The 19,697-nt window shown below is 41.7% G+C and overlaps 2 protein-coding genes and 2 non-coding genes across 4 annotated transcripts in view; 3 read left to right on the plus strand and 1 right to left on the minus strand.

Annotated features, from left to right (window-relative positions):
• Positions 1 to 6,265, minus strand: part of colec12 (collectin sub-family member 12) — an 88,019-nt gene extending 81,754 nt beyond the window's left edge. Inside the window, exon 1 of the mRNA XM_066723401.1 lies at positions 5,681 to 6,265. Within this exon, the coding sequence (XP_066579498.1) occupies positions 5,681 to 5,687 (7 nt within the window). The 5' untranslated portion in view covers positions 5,688 to 6,265. The remainder of the gene's footprint in view (positions 1 to 5,680) is intronic.
• LOC136770503 (uncharacterized) lies at positions 1,291 to 17,485 on the plus strand. The gene is made up of 16 exons (XM_066723400.1): positions 1,291 to 1,370; positions 6,197 to 6,265; positions 10,078 to 10,189; positions 10,503 to 10,811; positions 11,096 to 11,293; positions 11,720 to 11,866; positions 13,099 to 13,332; positions 13,541 to 13,645; positions 13,768 to 13,930; positions 14,317 to 14,591; positions 15,098 to 15,271; positions 15,556 to 15,750; positions 16,168 to 16,311; positions 16,472 to 16,705; positions 16,914 to 17,018; positions 17,143 to 17,485. Exons 4-16 carry the CDS (start codon positions 10,551 to 10,553, stop codon positions 17,401 to 17,403), a joined length of 2,496 nt encoding a protein of 831 aa, XP_066579497.1. The 5' UTR covers positions 1,291 to 1,370; positions 6,197 to 6,265; positions 10,078 to 10,189; positions 10,503 to 10,550; the 3' UTR covers positions 17,404 to 17,485.
• Positions 10,903 to 10,979, plus strand: LOC136713400 (small nucleolar RNA SNORD66). The gene has a single exon (XR_010804948.1). It is a non-coding gene; the product is annotated as a small nucleolar RNA SNORD66 (small nucleolar RNA).
• LOC136713399 (small nucleolar RNA SNORD66) lies at positions 15,363 to 15,439 on the plus strand. The gene has a single exon (XR_010804947.1). It is a non-coding gene; the product is annotated as a small nucleolar RNA SNORD66 (small nucleolar RNA).
• Positions 17,486 to 19,697: the final 2,212 nt, after the last annotated feature.

A 19,697-nucleotide genomic window follows, 5' to 3' on the forward strand; every position in this document is an offset into this window, starting at 1 on the left:
TTCCATGAGAAAAACCTGCTTCTAAAAACAACCGTCCTCCTTTTCTCTGTATGTGGTGACACAGCACAGCGGGGGTGCCACTCCTCTGAGGAATTTGTGGTTCCTGCTTACAGATGACACTGGAGGGATCAGGAACAAGGGGAACTTTCACAGAGTACGATTTGAGAAAGAAACAGAATGTGATGCTCTTGGAACAGAAATATACGGATATATATTCTCTGGCACTTTGATGCTTCAGCTCAATACAGCGGAACTGAAAACAAAACAAGCAAACAGACTACTATGCAAGTCTGAGCTGGCATTCAGATTATTATTTTTAAAGTCTGATCTGGAAAATCTACAAAAACTATTTTAAACTTTACCAGACCTTACCTCAAACCTTGCAGAGTATATTTGCTTACATTTGCTCTTAATTTACAGCGGTATAAGTTTGGGCAGACTCTACTGTACAAAACAAAGTGCCTCAAGCCATGTCTGTTGCTGAACATGATTTGTAATAGTCTTCGTCTTGCTTTAGAACAATTCACAATTGCACAATGAAGAGCCATCAATATATATGACTTTTCATTCAATTGAAAAACTAAAATTACTTTACATAAGTGTTACATTGTGTAAAATTGTCAACTACATGTTCCCAATAGACCTATATGCAATATATTTAGAAACCAACAAAAAACACAAACAAATTGTTTTAGGGTATTAGAAAATAATAGCATCACTTATTTTTAACACAACCTATTATTCCCTGAGGTTACAGAAGAATAAATTATTCTGTAAATGGTCTTCTGTTGGGAGAGATCTGAATTGATATTTCACAGGAACAAACTCAATCTGGGAAACTATAAATATGTATTTAAACTTGATTTGGTTTTCATTTAAATATAATTATATTCCAAAGCCAATTCTGTGGGATCATTATACTCTGTGCAGACAACATCTGGACAGAGGGAAGCAACAGGATGAGGTTGAGAGAAACTGGAGATGAAAACAATGGTCTCTCTGCTTTTACTTGCAGCATTCATTAGTTATAGTCATACATTGCACAAACAAATAATAATCAGTACAGGGTGTTATATTGTTTTTAAAAAATCACAAGATGGCTACTTCAGTTTACTTAGAAAACAAACTCTGTGTACTCTCACTATTTCACAACCTGCCTGTGGAGTGATTCGCACAGCTAATGAAAAATTAATTATTCTTTTTATGCCAATGTTTTACTTAATCAAAATAAAATAGAACAACATTATATAAGGGTGCAAACCCATCTGAAACTAATTTTAGAACGCTGCATGACTTCATCTTTGTTGCTAAGGAGACTAGGACAGCAAATTAATTATTTATTCACGTCTTTGCTTCTCTGCACAGGAAAGGTAAGAAGCTTTATCATCTCATAAAGCAAAAGTGGTTAAAAAATAAAAGCACAGAGTAATTTTCTCGAGCTTATAAGCTTATTAACTTCCACAGTATATTTGTTTTACTTTTCAATTGTAACTTACAGAACTCTCTGATGGATAGTATTTTTAATCACACATGCATTGAGATATGATGTCAGATATTAATGGCAAATTTATTCATTCTATCAGAATCAGAAGCCCCACAGGCCATAAATCTAGATAGTTAGTATGCGTTTTACGTTTTTAATCTGGTACGCATGACCAAGGCTTTGAGCAGCCATGCCAGAAAGTGTGTATCAATCTTTACCATGTCTCATCATGACCATTACATGTTAAAGGAGGAATCGGAAGAAGTTGCTCTATGTTTCATGCATAGAGTTTACAGAATAGTGGCCGAACAGTGGAAGAGTTAAGCACCCCAACTATCCACTGAGATTTACAGTAGACTCTAGGAACTGAATCACACACAGTATCTTTTTTCTTACTGCAACTAGGGCAGATATGCAGATGAATATGAATAAAACAGTCAGCACGGTAAAGTATGTGGAGATGCATGTATAAATAGTTGTGGAGTTGTGTTTATGGAAGGCTACTTGTTTAAGGTTGTAGCAGGCTAGCTGGTGAGTAACTAAACACTCAATAGATGGTGTTCAGTTTAATACAAGCAATAGCTTAATCCCAAACATGAAATAGATATGGGGTTTAGTTTCCAGATTAAGTGACCACATTTTGTCCCGTGACATCTTGTGGTCAACTAAACATTTTGCAGGTAACACTTAGCAATTCAAAATACCTTCTTCAATATCTTTCCTGTTGTAGCTTCTATAATATATGTTGCTGCTTTGAATTAATCTGTCATTCTCATTTACAGATCAATTTTATTAATGAAAAAATCATAGACTACAGGACAGGGGTTTCCAGTCCCGGTCTTGGAAAGCTACATTGTCTTATAATGGTTTTAAATCAACCAATGACTTCATGTAGCAGTTTACTGGCAGATATAATCATGGTTTATGGGATATTTCACCACTTCCTGAACACACATATAATAACTAAAACTAAACGTTAAATCCTCTGCTACAGGTGATACACTTTTTAAGAAATAAAAAAGCATGAGATAAGACTACTGATATAGGAAACCAAAGTGACCTGGCTTTACTGGAAAACAGCTCCATTAGTAAAATCTTGAATATGACAAATTCGTATAGACCTATTAGCATATTTCTTCCAGAGCAGAAACAATATCAGCTCAATTTAAACTGTAAGTTCTCTTCTTGGATAGAAGTAAAAGGTGTCTAATGATTACATACTTTAATTCAGTGTTTCAAACTGGCAAACTGGAATGAATCCTACGTTAACATGCACTCCACAAACACACATTAAAAATGACTTATTTTTGTCATTATAATTAATTTACTGCTGGCATAATCAAACAGTGAAATACAAACATATGCACTCATTTTGGAAATAAAGGGGACAAACTTTCATCTCTTACCTGAACACAGAATTGTAAAAGAGCAAATCATTGTACTTTTAATATCAGCATTGGATCATTCTAAAATTTGTTTGGGGTAAAACATTTACCAATTGGGGTGTTTTCTTGTTTCTTTCCTTTTGTTTGTTAGCTTGTTTTGCCTTGGTAGTCAACAAATATATATTCACTATGTACTGACTCTTTTGATCTTATTTTACGTTATTGATATGTTGTGTTAGTGTGCTCATAATATGGCATAGAAATTACTGTTTTTCATTTTCTCCAAAATTATTGACTTATTCCAAAAATATCTGACATCTTAAAAATCCGCTGCACTAATCCAGTAGCTGTAAAAGCATCTATGCTGGAGGAAATTGAACATCTCTTCGAAAATCCACTGGTGAGACACTCCCAGAGGTTCACAGTAAACTTTAATTATACCTTACTTTAAAGCTCAAGTGGAAGATGGAACATCACTGATAATGACAAGCAGATGTCCCACAGCTCCACTGTGTTCATAAGGGATCACTGTGATTTACCCAGCATGGGCACCTGATCTTTCATTAACCTATTTTAATTTATTTCTTAAATTACAAAAATAATCACGTTAGACTGCAGGGGGAAATGCAGGCTTTTCTACTTCCTTTCAGCCAAGTATAATTTCCCTTTTCTGCATGCCTTCTGTTTGTTTTCAAGGAAACCTTAAATTATAAAATAAATAAAAAGTTCATAAGCTTTGCGGTCAGAATGCTCTCTCCGGAAAAACAGTAAAAAGGCACTGGTGAATCACTGACCTTCAGCATATCTCCATCACAAGCACAACACGCAATAATCAATGTGGAAAATAACATCATTGTGTTTCTATTAAACAAGTTCACAACAGCTCCCCAGCCTTCAAGACATAAAGACTTGCAGCTGCAGTGAAATCTGCTTTAACGGATTACACGCGCCACATTCCTTTATAATGGGTTCCTTATCTAGACCTTGAAATGGATATTGATCATCGACTTATGCTGAACATAGAAATCTTACATGCTGTATATATGATCCAAACTCATTACTTTAAATTGCCATACAGTCTTCAAAAAGAATTAGGTTAATCCAGGGGTCAGGACCTAGAGCACCTTGTAGTCTTCTGCTTTTCCTTGCCAGCTGAGCTCTGAATATCTTAATTGGACCAATGATCTGCTTAATTAGAACAAGTAAAATCTGCTCCCCAGGCCTGCATACTAACCATTAGAAGTTACCTATACAACCTGCAGGATTGCTTGAATCTGGGACTTAGGCTGCAGATCTCATTAGAAGTTAAGAGGCTGGACTAAGGACCCCCATTGGAATGGATTGGTAGATTGTATTAGTCCTTAGCAAACTATTTTTAAGTGCCTCCTTCTTCCAAAACTAGAATTCTAATTAATTTTGAAAAATTTATATATATATATATATAATCATATTCAAATAATATATTGTCTAGTTCTGTATAAATCAATTGCATAGTTTAAACTGACCACATTAATATACATAAATATAATTTGCATGCTGTGGTGTTTTGTGGAAAACAAAAACCACTCCTGTTCAGCCACAAGGGGGACATTTTTGTAATGCTTCTCTTAACATATAAAGTCTATTTGATGTAAACACTCAGAAATGTGTTAGACATGGTTAATTTGGATGTAAAATAAATATAAAAATAAGTATTTAAGTAGAGTAAAATAAAGTAGCCATGCCTCATGAGCAGATATATAGCTTCAGTGTACTATTCTATTCGACTGCCTTAAACTTAAACTTAAAAGTCCCTCTGTTATAGTGAAGTAATCTACAGATGTAAATAATTGAAATAATCTACTAACTTTTGAAAATACAGAGACTACCAGAGAATACGAGGTTTGCATAACTGGCATCCATACTGAGAATAACACTCTCCTATTTATTGTTTGTCCGTATACAGTTATAGGCAATACATATGTGTGTGTGTGTGTGTGTGCGTTAAAAGAAAATGTTATATATATATATATATATATATATATATATATATATATATATATATATATATATATATATATATATTGATAATGGTAGTACTGTGAATTTAATTAAAATGCTACAATGACGGTATGTGTACTTTTAATACTCACACAATCTGAAACACTAAAGCAGTATAAAAGAAAGCCTACGATAATGACAGATTTTCGGTTAAATAACCTCTAGTTCTCGCAGAGGGAAATGAAGCCACAACACAAAGACACAACAGAGAGATACATGTTAAATAATGTACTGAGGAGCAACTGTAAATCAACAGGTCAAAATAGCACTTTGGATTTCTATTTGTTATAAATTCAAACTCATGTGTGTTATAATATATGATTTTTAAACGTCTATAAATAGTTCACAACTTTTTTGCGTAAAGTATTACTAAGTCTAAACACGTGTAGGGCATGCATTCAATTCGACTTTACATTCATATTGTAGCTTATATTTGATAAAGGTATGGTTGAGCGACCTAAATTAATCCTTTTAAACTTTAACCTAAGAAGGCGTATTCAACAGGCATACTCTACAATTGTGTTTCATGTTTAATTCAATTGTCAGATCTCTTACGACGACAAAAACGATCCTGGAGACGCAATGGGACGCAGAAATGCCAAATCATTTCACAACCCTGTCCAACTTCCACAGTCCTTTAATCGTTTCCAGATGTTTGAGAGAGGCAAGAGTTTAATCCCATCTCTGCTAAAACTGCTCAAAACAGACACTGCAATCTGAAATGGGTTTGTATTCTAACACCACAGGTATAGGAAACCATTATAATACATACCTTTCATTGTGGGGGGTTTAAGAGGCGCAGTTGAACGGGAGAAGAAGAAAGTCCGCTTTGCAATGCAACTTTAATGCATCTCTATTGCATTCGCTCTGTAGACGTTATTGGAGACGCTTTCTGTTGTTGCAGCTGTTGTGTGTGCTAAGAAAAAGTGCCAAAACAGAGTGCAACAGGTACTGCAGCGTCCAAACTATAGAAAGGTGAAAACACTTTAGATCAAAAGTGCATTTCGCGCATCTTTTCCATCAAAAGCGCATCTCCAGGAGAAAAGTGCGTGTGGCGCGGCTCCACTGCTCCCCTCTCTCTCTGTCTGTCTGTCTGTCTGTCTGTCTATCTCTGCGAGCAGCCGCTGCGCTGGAAAGTGTTATTGATGTTTCCCCTTCAACTCCGCTGGCTACAATCAGAAAACCACAAAAATGTCAAATGAGAAAGGAAGTCCCGAGTCTGCGGGCTTTCTGCTGAACCACGTGTTTTCTACATCTGTCTGATCCCCCTGGTCTCCGTTTCTTAAAGGGGAAAAGGTGAAGATCGCCTGAAACCGTGAACTCTGAATGGTACAGAGACCCGGAGGCCGGAGGTGAGGTGAGAGGGGCGCCCTGGTGGAGCAGTGCTTTGGGTATGAAGTCTGGCATTCATTAAGGAGCTTTTTGAAAGCTGGGACGTCACCACAATCAGGCTCTGGCTGTAAAATCACAGGACAGTGCATTCTTTTTCACAATGTCCACAGGATCAAACAGACACTGTACCTCCCTGCCCCACCTCTCTCAACCTACATGAACACATGGGCTCACACTTTCTAATGGGTTTTTAAGTGTCAGGAAGGAATCAGCTTGAGAGGGAGTCTTTACTAGTTATTCCCAGGTTTTAAAAATACACGTTTATACTTATATATTTATACCAGTAGTCACTTTTATTTTCATCATTGTGACAGCTTGGACAAAACATATTCAGTGCTACACCGATGTGTCACAGAATATCCACAGCATGGACAGTTTTTTTTCTCAAAATAACAATTTCACCGTGCCCTTAATTGACCCATTCCTCAACCTTTTTTCCAAGGACATACTGGGAAAGGCACTAGATATGGTCAGACAGTCAGTTCAGGAGCTCAAAAGAGATCATTCTGTTCTCCACTATTACTTCAGTGGAGTATTACATTTATCTACCTTCACTGACCCACCATGTATAAGGCAGTTACATGTTTCAGTTTATAAAAATTAAATTCAGATTGCTGTCATTGTGATTTATGTTCACTGATGAAAGGACGATTGAAGGGCTACTGAGAAGATCTGGGATATTAAAACTATTGAAGAATATTTAGTCTGTATTTTCCCAAGGTATTTACAGGCATAAATCTGGTGACTGTCACACTCGTAATACCTCACAAGACTAAACGTGTGTGACCAATAATAAGATACAACTAACTCAAATTAATTAAATGAATAGAAATGCACTGCCTTTACAATTCAACTATTAAGCAAACGCTTGTTTGTGTAATGCTTAAAAAAACAAAATGTCAGATTAATTATGTTATGCTACAAATATCTTGTTGCTGCCCCATTTTGGCACCCTATATACACATCTACTTCTCCTAATTGTTGCACTGCCCCTGGTTGCTGCTATATAAAGTGTAATCTACTTTTCTGTTTTTGAAAGAAAGTTGTTTACTCTGTTTGTATGCCCTGTAGTCAATGTCAAAAGTGCAGAATTGAGAACAAGGGCAGTAATGTTCAGACTGTACAATGCACTAGTTAGAGCTCATCTGGATACTGTGTGCAGTTCTGGGCTCCACACTTCAAGAAAGATATCGCTGCTCTAGAGGCAGTTCAGAGGAGAGCAACCAGACTTATTCCAGGTCTGAAGGGAATGTCCTACTGAGAGACTGAGGAACTGAACCTGTTCACCCTGGAACAGAGGAGACTACATGGGGACTTGATCCAAGTCTTCAAAATCATGAAAGGCATCGACCACATCAAACCAGAGGAGCTTTTCCAGATCAGCAGGCACACACGCACCCGGGGACACAAATGGAAATTGGGCTTCAAGGCATTCAAGACAGAAAACAGGAGACACTTCTTCACACAGAGAGGCGTCACAATCTGAACAAACTCCCCAGCGATATTGTTGAAACATCAATTTGGGAACATTTAAAATTACATTGGATAGGATCCTTGGATCACTTAGTTACTAATGGACACCAAAGGAGCATGATGGGTCGAATGGCCTCCTCTCGTTCGTAAACTTTCTTATGTTCTAATGTTAAATATTTGAGAAAGAAGGGAAAAAGCGTGTGCTCTGTGGAACTGAAATGGTAACAGTGCTGCTCTTGGGACAAGAAAAGGTTCACATATATGTAGTTTATGCTCACAATTGATATAATTTACCAGCAATTAAATGAATTGTGCACTGTGCGGTGGATATACCAGATCACAGAGTGTGGAGGGGGTGATGTGGGGAAGTGTGGGCCCCTGCTTTGGACCCTGGGGCCCTGCAGAGGTCTGTGGCCCGGTGTGGGAGCCTAGGCTGGTGTTGCTGCCTGCTGACCACTGTCCGCCCTTCATTCCCCTGTAGCACTTTCTCTGTGCTGTAGGCTCATGGCGAAAGTAATACTCTTCCTTTAGGACAGGCATTGCAATTTTATTTCAGTGACTGCTCACTCTCTCTTACAAGAGCACTGAGAAGAGAGAGAGACGCAGACACAGGGGGATGGCAGGTAGGGTGAGACAGGTAAAGGTGCACACATTGGGGTGTGCAGTGTCCGTTTCCCTGTGTGAGTTTGGGGGGGGGGGGGGCGTTTATCCCATTATGCAAATGCTGGTAGCAGCTCCCCTCTGTGCAGCGCCAATTGACCAGCAGACGGCGCTACAATCAGGCCCTGTTTAATGCCTGGGATTACCGGCGCACTTCTGTCCTATCAGAGTTGTCGTCTCTGATTGAAGGCGGGACTAAACAGACTGACAATCCAGAGAGCCTTTCACGGGTCACAATTACTGTAAAGAAAAGCCGGGAGACAGTAATACCGCAGTTTGGACACAGTGAACGGACGACAATCAAGAGGGAAACACGTGTGACGTAGGCCCTCTCTCTAGACTGAAAGCCTTGTGTTGGGATTGATGGTCAGGGCTGTTGCGTTCATTGTACAGGAGGGGGTGCAGCCTGCAGGTCTGCTGCTGATCGGGGTTATACTCGTGTGCTGTGGACTTGGACTGGGACACTTGTGCTGCTCGTTGCTGGTTGTGTTGGTGCTGATGTGATGAGCCATGCAGATCAAATGTTGATCCTCAATGATCAGTGGTGACAGACACGCATGCAGGGACAGCCTGCGCCTCTCAGACCCGGGGCGGGTGTAACGGTGCGCGGTGTGAGTCCGGCTGGGGGGCCGAGGCGGGTGTGGAGGCGATGCGCACCGTCGACGGGACTCGATTCAGTGTGTTTGGACACAAATGCAAATTCAAGGCGGAAAACAGGAGACACTTGTTCACACAGAGAGTTATTACAATCTGAACAAACTCCCCAGCGATGTGGTAGAAGCCACAATTTGGGAACATTCAAAAACAGACTGGATGTGATTTTTGGATCATTTATTTATTAATGGACACCAAACGAGCTGATGGGTCGAGGGGCCTCTCGTTTGTAAACTGTTTCCTGTTCTGATGTGTGCTCGGTATGACGTCAGGTGTTGTGAGTCGCGTACGTAACAGTCGCTGGAATTCGATTGTGTTGCTCTGCGGATTTCGCCTAATTAGCGCTGATAGTGAGTGTGGAGACGGAGCCGTACAGTCGATTGATTTTACCCGCGAGTAATTTCAGTTTTACCGAGAGCCTTTTGGTTGTATTGAATTCAAAATATGGCAGCGATTGCAGACGTCAGGTTTTGTATTGAAGACTCTGCAACTTTCAGGTAGGCCGTTTCATTAATCTATCGTTTTCTTTTCATTGCAGCAGGGTATGTATAGACTACGTGTTTTTAAATGACAGTACAGTTGAAGTCTGCACACAATGTGAATAATAATGTTTTTCACCGGTACAAGATCGTGTGAATTGCTCCTAAGTGTGGGTGTGTAGCTACACATTGAACCATTATTCTCGTATATTGATTACTGTATGAGAGGATGGGTATGGTATATGCTGAAATGTTACTGTTTTACTCCATGAGACAAAGTAATGAATATAATGACTGTGGTGTATAGGTATATAACTTTTTTGTTTTCTTTTTGTAATATTTAGCTATGAATATTTTCTAATATCTGCTGAGTAAAAAATAAACCTGGGTCATTTAAACGCAACAACAGATTTTGAGTCAAAACCTAAAGTGTATTGCTTTCATTATTTCGTAATCCTCGGCACAACCAAGACTTCTGTGCAAATATTGTTGCACTGAAATTATGTTGTAGGTGGAAATATACCCCTGATGAGAAGGAGAGTGAGCGGCAGTTCCTGCTGGACTTACAGTTCATCTGTGACAGGCTGCAGAAACTGCGCATTAGCGATGTGGTCCTGGCTAAGGTATGCAGCCCCCTGCTTGTCTAGGAGACCGTAGAGTTTTATTTTCTTGTTTTTATATATAAATAAATCTGATTGAGTTGGTTACCTGCATTGTTCTGATGGATCTGTTTAATGTTCATATTCGGCATTTGTCTCATTTGAACTTATGTACCATATTGCATGTTTTTTGTCAACTGCTGTCTAATTGTGATTGTTATTCAGAATACTGTATGTGTTACCTGTCCATCACAGCAAGTTACCAGGAGACTGTTTTATGGCTTGAAGGAATAGCAACTTTGGTCTGAGCCTTTCTCCCTCCCTCCCCTCTCTCCAGGCCATAAATACCCCTGCACATCGCCTGGACCCCAGTCAGCTGACAGGGATGAACTCTGTCCCTGACCTTACCCCCTCTCTTGCCAACCTTGGCAAACAACCCATTGGGGGACATGGCCCAGGCTCTTTGCCCCCCCAGCCCTCAGCAGAGGGTGCCCGGTGCTCCCGGCAGGACAAGAGGAAGGAGGCGCGAATCATCAACGTGTCATTCACGGATGAGATTCAGCTCAACAAGGCCGAGAAGGCCTGGAAGCCTACAATTAAGCAGGCTCCCACAGTGGGTGATGACCCCGAGGTCATTAAGACCCAGGTATGTAGGAGCAGAGGACACGGTTCCTGTTTGGGGGAGTGGGAATAATAATTTGCTAGTCTAGTAAAGGGGATTGTGGGTAAACTTGGAGCCCCGGTGATGATCTGTTTTTAGTGCCATGGTGTCTGGGCCACTGACCTCTACTGATGGAGAAGGGCAAGTGAGGGGCTGAATACACTCACATGCACCACCTCTCCAGAACAAATAAAAACACAGACTTGGCCGAGGTTTGCAGAACTAACTCTTTTTCCTTCCTTCCCTCCTCCCCTGTTTCCCTTTAACAGGAGCTGTTCCGCAGGGTGAACGGTATCCTAAACAAGCTGACCCCACAGATGTTCCAGCCATTGATGCGTCACGTGAACGAGCTGACCATCGACACGGAGCAGCGACTCCAGGGTGTCATGGAGCTCATCTTCGAGAAGGCCATCTCCGAACCCAACTTCTCCGGCACATACGCCAATATGTGTCAGTGCCTTCTGAGGGTGAGAGAAGGAGGGTGACGGGGAGAGTGAAGTAACAGAGGGAGGGAGGGGATGGTAGAGGGTTGTGAAGATGGTATTTGTGTAAATTTGAATTTGTAAAATGTTTTATACCTTGAACTGCTCTGTATTATTGCACTTTGTATTGCTCTTATATTGGACAAGGGTGTCTGCTAGGAGATAAATAATAATAATAATAATAATAATAATAATAATAATAATACATGGATGAGATTAGTTTAGCTCTGGAATTGTAATTTGTGGGAGTTCAGTTTTGAATGGACTAACAGATGCCTGTCTTGTGAATCACATATCAAGAGTTTTCACTCTGATTCCTATTAAAGCTGAAGCCAGCCTAGCACACAGACCACGCTTAGGAAGTTTCCATCTTGCTTAGGGTTTATGTTGTTCCTGCTCCCCTTTCTGTAGTTCAAAGTCCCAACCACTGACAAGCCGGGAGAGACAGTGACTTTCCGCACTCTGCTATTGAACCGCTGCCAGAAGGAGTTTGAGATGGAGGAGGATGGAGACGAGGTCTTTGAGAAGAAGCAGAAGTTGCTGCATGCATCCTTGGTGGTAAGAACATTTGAACGTATTTCTTAGGGCTGCCTTGATGAATCAATGAATAAATTGATGATCAATATTTTTTGTATTTAATCGAGCAGATTTAAAAAACAAAAGTCATAATAGTCACTGTCGATTATACGGTTAACACTAGAATTGCAGAGATTTTGAACTACCTACAAGAGCTGATAGCTCTTTTAATGCTGTGGTATAATGAAAGGCAAATGATCATATAAAACTAGCATAAATGGAGCAGTATTTAAATGTAAATATGAACATAAAACATTCAAATGATTGGTATAAATGACATCAAAGCACTTTGTTTTCTAAACACATACACTGCACAATCAAAACTAATTAAACAAGTGTTTAATCACTCAATCTGAGTACACCTGTAATGCTACACAAGGTGTGTTTCAAACACATGAAAGACTGTAGACTGTAGCTCAGCTAGAGATCACGACTTGAAATCGATTTGCGATTATGCAGCTAAAACGCTACTTGGGCATATTTATTACATATATTTAGTCAAAGTAAAGAATGGGTCTGCACAGAGTATTCAGGAACACAGAGTAATTTACATTAAATCGGTCAAACTGAGCAGCCCTGCGCTTCTACAATGTTAAATTATAAAGGCGAATCAAGCAAGATATCACATCACGAGAGCTATGGTACAGCATCCCTGCACAAACTGCAGGGTTACAGCTGCAAAAACTACAGTCCAGCTTTGGATTCAAACTGGATTTGTAAGGAAACACTGAAGACAAAGGAAAGGTTTTCTGTTTAATTTGCATGCAATGCTTTTCTTACAAGGGCAGTGTGATTTTACTGTATCATTTGTGAGCAAAACACCAGTTTGCTGTAGCGATTATAATGATTTAGTGTTTTTTTTTTTTTAATATTCATTTATATATATTTTTTCCATTCCCATTCAGCGTTGTTATACTGTTATATCAGTGCCTAGTATTTATTAAAGTATAACTGTGTGGCATAAGCACTTAAAGACTGTTACACTTATTTTAATAAGTGCCTGATTAATCTGCCGATTAATTAACTAATTAACTGATTAACCAATCAAATATTTGAATCGACTGACAGCCCAAGTATTTATTTTAAATATAAACAGGGTTCGTACGCTAGTCTGGATGTCTGGAAAATGCAAAACTGATTTCCAAGGCTTGCAAATGCTTGAAAAATCATGCCTCCGTTATGATAGAATGTAATTAAGTGCCGTGTGTGCACAGGGCGAGGAGCGGCAGCGTCTACGTGAAGAGCTGCAGGAGGCCAAGCGCAAGGCCCAGCGGCGCTCACTAGGCAACATCAGGTTCATTGGGGAGCTGTTCAAGGTGAAGATGCTGGTGAAGAAAACCATGCACAATTGCATTGTCAAGCTGTTGAAGAACCACGAAGAGTCCCTGGAGTGCCTGTGCCGGCTCCTCTCCACTATCGGCAAAGACCTGGACCTCGAGACAGCAAAGGTAAGGCAGGTCCGGCCGCCGTGCCAGACTGAGCCCTGGCTAAACATCAGCATCGTGATGGGGCTTCTAGACAGTGGTCTGAATAAGTGTTTCTGAGCATCTGCAGAAGCCTTCTTGAAGGAATGCTGCTTCACTTGGTGGTATAAATTTACTTCTCTAGCTGCTGTCTGCACTGTTTTCAAATCGTTCTGTCTGACCTTTTCACCAGCCCCGCATGGACCAGTACTTCAGCCAGATGGAGCAGATCATCAGAGAGAGGAAGACCTCCCCTCGAATCTGCTTCTTGCTGCAGGACGTCATGGACCTGAGAAGAGTAAGTCATGAGTGTTGGGAGAATAGAAACCTTCCTGACTTTCAGCTTCCCACCCCCCAAATCCCTGTGTGCCTCTCGTTCTCTCTGTGCAGTGGTCACTGACTCTTTCTCCCCTTCCTCAGGATAACTGGGTGCCCAGGAGGGGTGACCAGGGTCCTAAGACAATCGACCAGGTCCACAAGGAAGCAGAGCTGGAGGCGCACCGTGAGCAGATCAAGGTGCAGCAGCAGCTCATGAGCAAGAAGGACAACCGACATGGGGGCCCTGGGGGGCCGCGCCCTGCAGGTGAGGCTCAAGAGCACACAGATGAGAATTCAACCAAAACTGTCCAATCACACCACCTAATTTCCTAATGATGTCTATGTCGGGGGGATCCCAGTCCCCAGTCTTATATGGCTTATGTTCCATTTAATTTTTTTGGCAACGTAAACCATTGAAGTTTATGTGAGTTACTTTGGAAACCGTTTAATTACATTTTACTGGTTCAATTCAGTAATGAGCTCATCTGGGAGAAGCTTGAACATCACTGTGAGGACTAGGTCTGTGGTTTGGAGCAGTGAGCCTCCATTCTTAGTCATCTACACTGCAAGCCCTCAAAACGGTCAGGCCAGTAGTTCTATCCATGTAGCAGTGCAGCCTGTTCCTTCAGTGGCTCCCTCCATCTTTCATAGCTCCCGAGTCTGGGTGGCGCGCTACCGGTGCCCTGAAGCACTGCTCCACCCTGCAGCAGTCGTCCTCCGCCGCTCCTTCCTCCGTTTTCAGGAGTAGCTCTCGCCGGGATGGCGGTGAGTGTAGTAACCTCTGCAAGCGGCCGGAGCATCATGAGCGCGGCCAGCGCGAATGCTCTGAGAGGAGAGGTGCCGGGGATAAAAGCGGCCTGGACAGGATTGACTTGAAGAAGCCAAAGTCCATCATTGGGGAGTGTCTCCACCTCAATGACATGAAGGTAAGGGGATGATCCACTGCTGCACACAATAGGGTGCTCAGAGCCCATCACTTCAGACTGCTGTTATCATAGGTTTAACGTTTACTTGTTCAGTGGATCTTGCTTCTGCTGAACACTTTCATTAAAAATATACAGCAGCAGAGCTGAGGAAAGGTCAATGAATGTGCCTGCAATATTTTCACGTCACAAATGTAACTTCAATAGAATCAATACTAGCAGTGTGAAGCCTGGTTAAAGGCTTGGCGCATTTTAGAAATATCACTTCCAGACACCGACCACTTTAATTTAAAGGAGAATCCCCACAATAACTCTGTTTGTAGATAATGGTGCAGTTTGCCTTGGAAGCAGTCTCAGCTGAGCGCTGTTGTATCTGTTGAGCATTGGAATACAGCTCCAGCAGGTGAATCGGGGATTGTTCGCAATGTGAATCTATTCACCCTGCGGCCCTCGCAGCGGCAGACATGTGCCCCCTACCCTGACCAGCGACTGACTTTTTGTCCCCCCAGCCCTCAGCAGTGGCTCCCCAGTGCTCCCAGCAGGGCAAGAGGAGGGAGCAGCGCAAGGTCATCACCCTGTCATTCTCGCATGAGGTTCAGCTCAACAAGGCCGAGAAGGCCTGGAAGCCTACAATTAAGCAGGCTCCTACAGTGGGTGATGACCCCGAGGTCATTAAGACCCAGGTATGTAGGAGCAGAGGACACGGTTCCTGTTTGGGGGGGTGGGAATAATAATTTGCTAGTCTAGTAAAGGGGATTGTGGATAAACTTGGAGCCCCAGTGATGATCTGTTTTTAGTGCCATGGTGTCTGGGCCACTGACCTCTACTGATGGAGAAGGGCAAGTGAGGGGCTGAATACACTCACATGCACCACCTCTCCAGAACAAATAAGAACACGGACTTGGCCGAGGTTTGCAGAACTAACTCTTTTTCCTTCCTTCCCTCCTCCCCCCTTTCCCTTCAACAGGAGCTGTTCCGCAGGGTGAACGGTATCCTTAACAAGCTGACCCCACAGATGTTCCAGCCGTCAAGTCAAGTGAATGAGCTGACCATCGACACGGAGCAGCGACTCCAGGGTGTAATGGAGCTCATCTTCGAGAAGGCCATCTCCGAACCCAACTTCTCCGGCACATACGCCAGTATGTGCCAGTGCCTTCTGAGGGTGAGAGAAGGAGGGTGACGGGGAGAGTGAAGTAACAGAGGGAGGGAGGGGATGGTAGAGGGTTGTGAAGATGGTATTTGTGTAAATTTGAATTTGTAAAATGTTTTATACCTTGAACTGCTCTGTATTATTGCACTTTGTATTGCTCTTATATTGGACAAGGGTGTCTGCTAGGAGATAAATAATAATAATAATAATAATAATAATAATACATGGATGAGATTAGTTTAGCTCTGGAATTGTAATTTGTGGGAGTTCAGTTTTGAATGGACTAACAGATGCCTGTCTTGTGAATCACATATCAAGAGTTTTCACTCTGATTCCTATTAAAGCTGAAGCCAGCCTAGCACACAGACCACGCTTAGGAAGTTTCCATCTTGCTTAGGGTTTATGTTGTTCCTGCTCCCCTTTCTGTAGTTCAAAGTCCCGACCACTGACAAGCCGGGAGAGACAGTGACTTTCCGCACTCTACTATTGAACCGTTGCCTGAAGGAGTTTGAGATGGAGGAGGATGGAGACGAGGTCTTCAAGAAGAAACAGAAGATGCTGGATGCATCCTTGGTAAAAAATGTTGAATGACTTTTATTTTTAAATATAATCAGGGTTTGTATGCTAGTCTGAAAGTCTGGAAAATGCAAAACTGATTTCCAGTTCTTGGAATGCTTGAAAAATCATACCTCCATTATGATAGTATGTAATTGAGTGCTGTCTGTGTGCGCAGGGTGAGGAGCGGCAGCGTCTACGTGTCGAGCTGCAGGAGGCCAAGCGCAAGGCCCAGCGGCGCTCGCTAGGCCACATAAAGTTCTTTGGGGAGCTGTTCAAGGTGAAGGTGCTGACAGAGGCCATGATGCACGCCTGCATCTTCAAGCTGTTGAAGAACCACGAAGAGTCCCTGGAGTGCCTGTGCCGGCTCCTCTCCACTATCGGCAAAGACCTGGACCTCGAGACAGCCAAGGTAAGGCAGGTCCGGCCGCCGTGCCAGACTGAGCCCTGGCTAAACATCAGCATCGTGATGGGGCTTCTAGACAGTGGTCTGAATAAGTGTTTCTGAGCATCTGCAGAATCCTTCTTGAAGGAATGCTGCTTCACTTGGTGGTATAAATTTACTTCTCTAGCTGCTGTCTGCACTGTTTTCAAATCGTTCTGTCTGACCTTTTCACCAGACCCGCATGGACCAGTACTTCAGCCAGATGGAGCAGATCATCAGAGAGAGGAAGACCTCCCCTCGAATCCGCTTCTTGCTGCAGGACGTCTTGGACCTGAGAAGAGTAAGTCATGAGTGTTGGGAGAATAGAAACCATCCTTGCTTTCAGCTTCCCACCCCTCCAATCCCTGTCTGTCTCTCGTTCTTTCTCTGTACAATGGTCACTGACACTTTCTCCCCTTCCTCAGGATAACTGGGTGCCCAGGAGGGGTGACCAGGGTCCTAAGACAATCGACCAGGTCCACAAGGAAGCAGAGCTGGAGGCGCACCGTGAGCAGATCAAGGTGCAGCAACAACTCATGAGCAAGAAGGACAACCGACGTGATGCGAACTTCAGCGAAAGTGTCCTGTCACGCGTCGGTCGGGCCAGAGCAGAGCAGGCCAGGAAGAGAGGGACTTTTGTGAAAGCACTAGAAATAGAAGCACCAGTCCTTCTCTGGCGAAGATGAAAGCATCAACATACGATCATTAAATTTCTTTCCCTTCTCTGTTTAATCTACAAAATAAAATGATAATGTTCTTCTGTTCAAACTAAGACTCTTGATCAGTGTGTATGTGGTGTCATACATATATATATATATATATCTATAGAGCACGATTAGTACAGCCTGGGGAACAGTATGGCTATCGATATATATTGAATGGAGGTACACTGTAGATCAGAGATGTAGACTCGGATGGTTTGACCGACCTTGGTTAACACTAGTCTCAGAGTTCTCTACCTCCTATAAAATGTAATAGAGACTAGTACTAAACTGTTTGTGAAGCCGCCGCTAAGACATTGTGAGCAGAAGTTCGATAGTTGTACATTGCGACAGGAACTGCTATGAATTTGAAAAAGGACGTTTTAAGACCAAATAAAAGTATCTGATGAATATAAGCAGTTCAACGTGTTAAATACCTTTTAAATAATTGTAGCTTCAAAGCATCATAACTTTTTTCTGGAAGGATTTATGAGAGGATTTTGCATTTGACCTGACAGGAAAGTCAAAGGTCATCAGAAAGGGCATTTTCAGGTACATCATACATGGGTTCCTATATGTGTTCCTTTGTAAGTATGAGCCTAACTGCACTATGAAAGGAGTTAGTACTCACTTTGACCTTAAGTAGAGGTCAAAGGTCACAGTGGAGGACATTTTTGAACAGACCTCATATGAGTTCCTATCTGAATTCTGTAGCAATCATCAGCCTATCTACACTCTTTAGGGCAATATCAACAATTGTAAGCATTGATAGACATTGAAGGTGAGGTCAGAGATCAAGATTAAGGGTGCAGTAAACTTCGATCTTCAATCTGATAGCAGTTATAAGACAAAACAACATATACTTGATCTTTGAACCCTAAAGGAAGGGTCAAAGTTCAAACTTTCAGAAGAACATATTTGGCACTTTATAACATGATGTATGATGACTTTTGAAAGCTGTAAGCCAAAAATCCCCAAAAAGTCACCTTTGACCTGAAAGGAAAGGTCAGAGGTCAAGTTGAAGGTCATAACCGAGCCCATCTGGTTGCCTATATATTTTCTATAGTGATAAACATTATATCTGCCACCTATAAAGTGTCATAAGCTGTCAAATGTCAATAAAATGTTTTGGCAATATCCCATGATCCTTAGCTCCTATAGGATGCAAGATACACACTTTTCTATCTATGTTCCATAGTAATATTACTCTGAAACGCATGCTGGAAGGAGAAATGAAATGTTCAACATCTGAAAACAAGTTCTAACATAACCAACATGCAGTACTTGGCTCTCAGAGGGGCAAAGGTCAGATATATATTCAGAAAGATAATGTGTGGTTTACTATTAGTGTTAAATTGTAAGTATAGTGCTAAAAGTAAGCTATCAGCATGTCAAAAATGTTAGGGCCCTTGGCGGCCTCAAGAGGATCTGGACCACCAGATGGTTGAAAAACTGCAGGAGGAGATGCGTTTAAAAAAGTGGTCAGAAACGAGAATTAGATTGAAAAATTATAAAGAAACCAAGAAAGAACAAGATAACTTAAATCCAATAACTAGAACTAAATACGAATAGGATCAGAAATCATTAACTATTAGTATAACTGAACTATAACTTTTAAACCCATAACTAAAACACTAGATGAAGTGGGGATTGAGAATGAATGAATTAAACCAAAGACAGCCTCCCAGGACCAGGATTGTGTGACAGCCGTTTCCTCCGAATCTGTCATCTTGACACAAGTTAAAAAAGAAATTCATCCTGAGCTTTTGCTTTCCCTTGCAGGAAAAGCACTGTAACTTCGAAGGTCACCTGGAATGGACTTCCTGGTATCATTCAAATCATATGTTTTTGAAGAGTGTAATTTTAGGACAGAATTGACCCATGTCTAAGGAGGTGTTCAGGCTGGCTTGTCCCCCACTAGGATCTCCAGAGTAAGGGATCCTGGCTCCTGCAGATGAGGAGGAGAATCAGGACAGTCAGGACATCACACAGATATCCAGAGGCCCAGAGTGGCCAACATGCTCTGTTGTGCACATCTGCCTTAAGCACTGACAGCAGTCTTACACATTGCAGCTGTCTGGAATCAAGATACGGACCTGCCCTCAGCAAATCAACAAACCTCTTTGCTGGAATATTTGTCTGGTGATGTTCCAATCCTGCAAAATATAAAAACAGAAAACCACTGAATGTCATTCCCAGAAATGGTGGGACAGACAGGACTTCTCAATGCTGAGGTTTAAAGTCCTAGACTACAAAGCAAAGCTGATGGACAGAGAGAG

Source organism: Amia ocellicauda, chromosome 2, assembly GCF_036373705.1.
Source record: "Amia ocellicauda isolate fAmiCal2 chromosome 2, fAmiCal2.hap1, whole genome shotgun sequence".
In the NCBI taxonomy this organism is placed as follows: domain Eukaryota; kingdom Metazoa; phylum Chordata; class Actinopteri; order Amiiformes; family Amiidae; genus Amia; species Amia ocellicauda.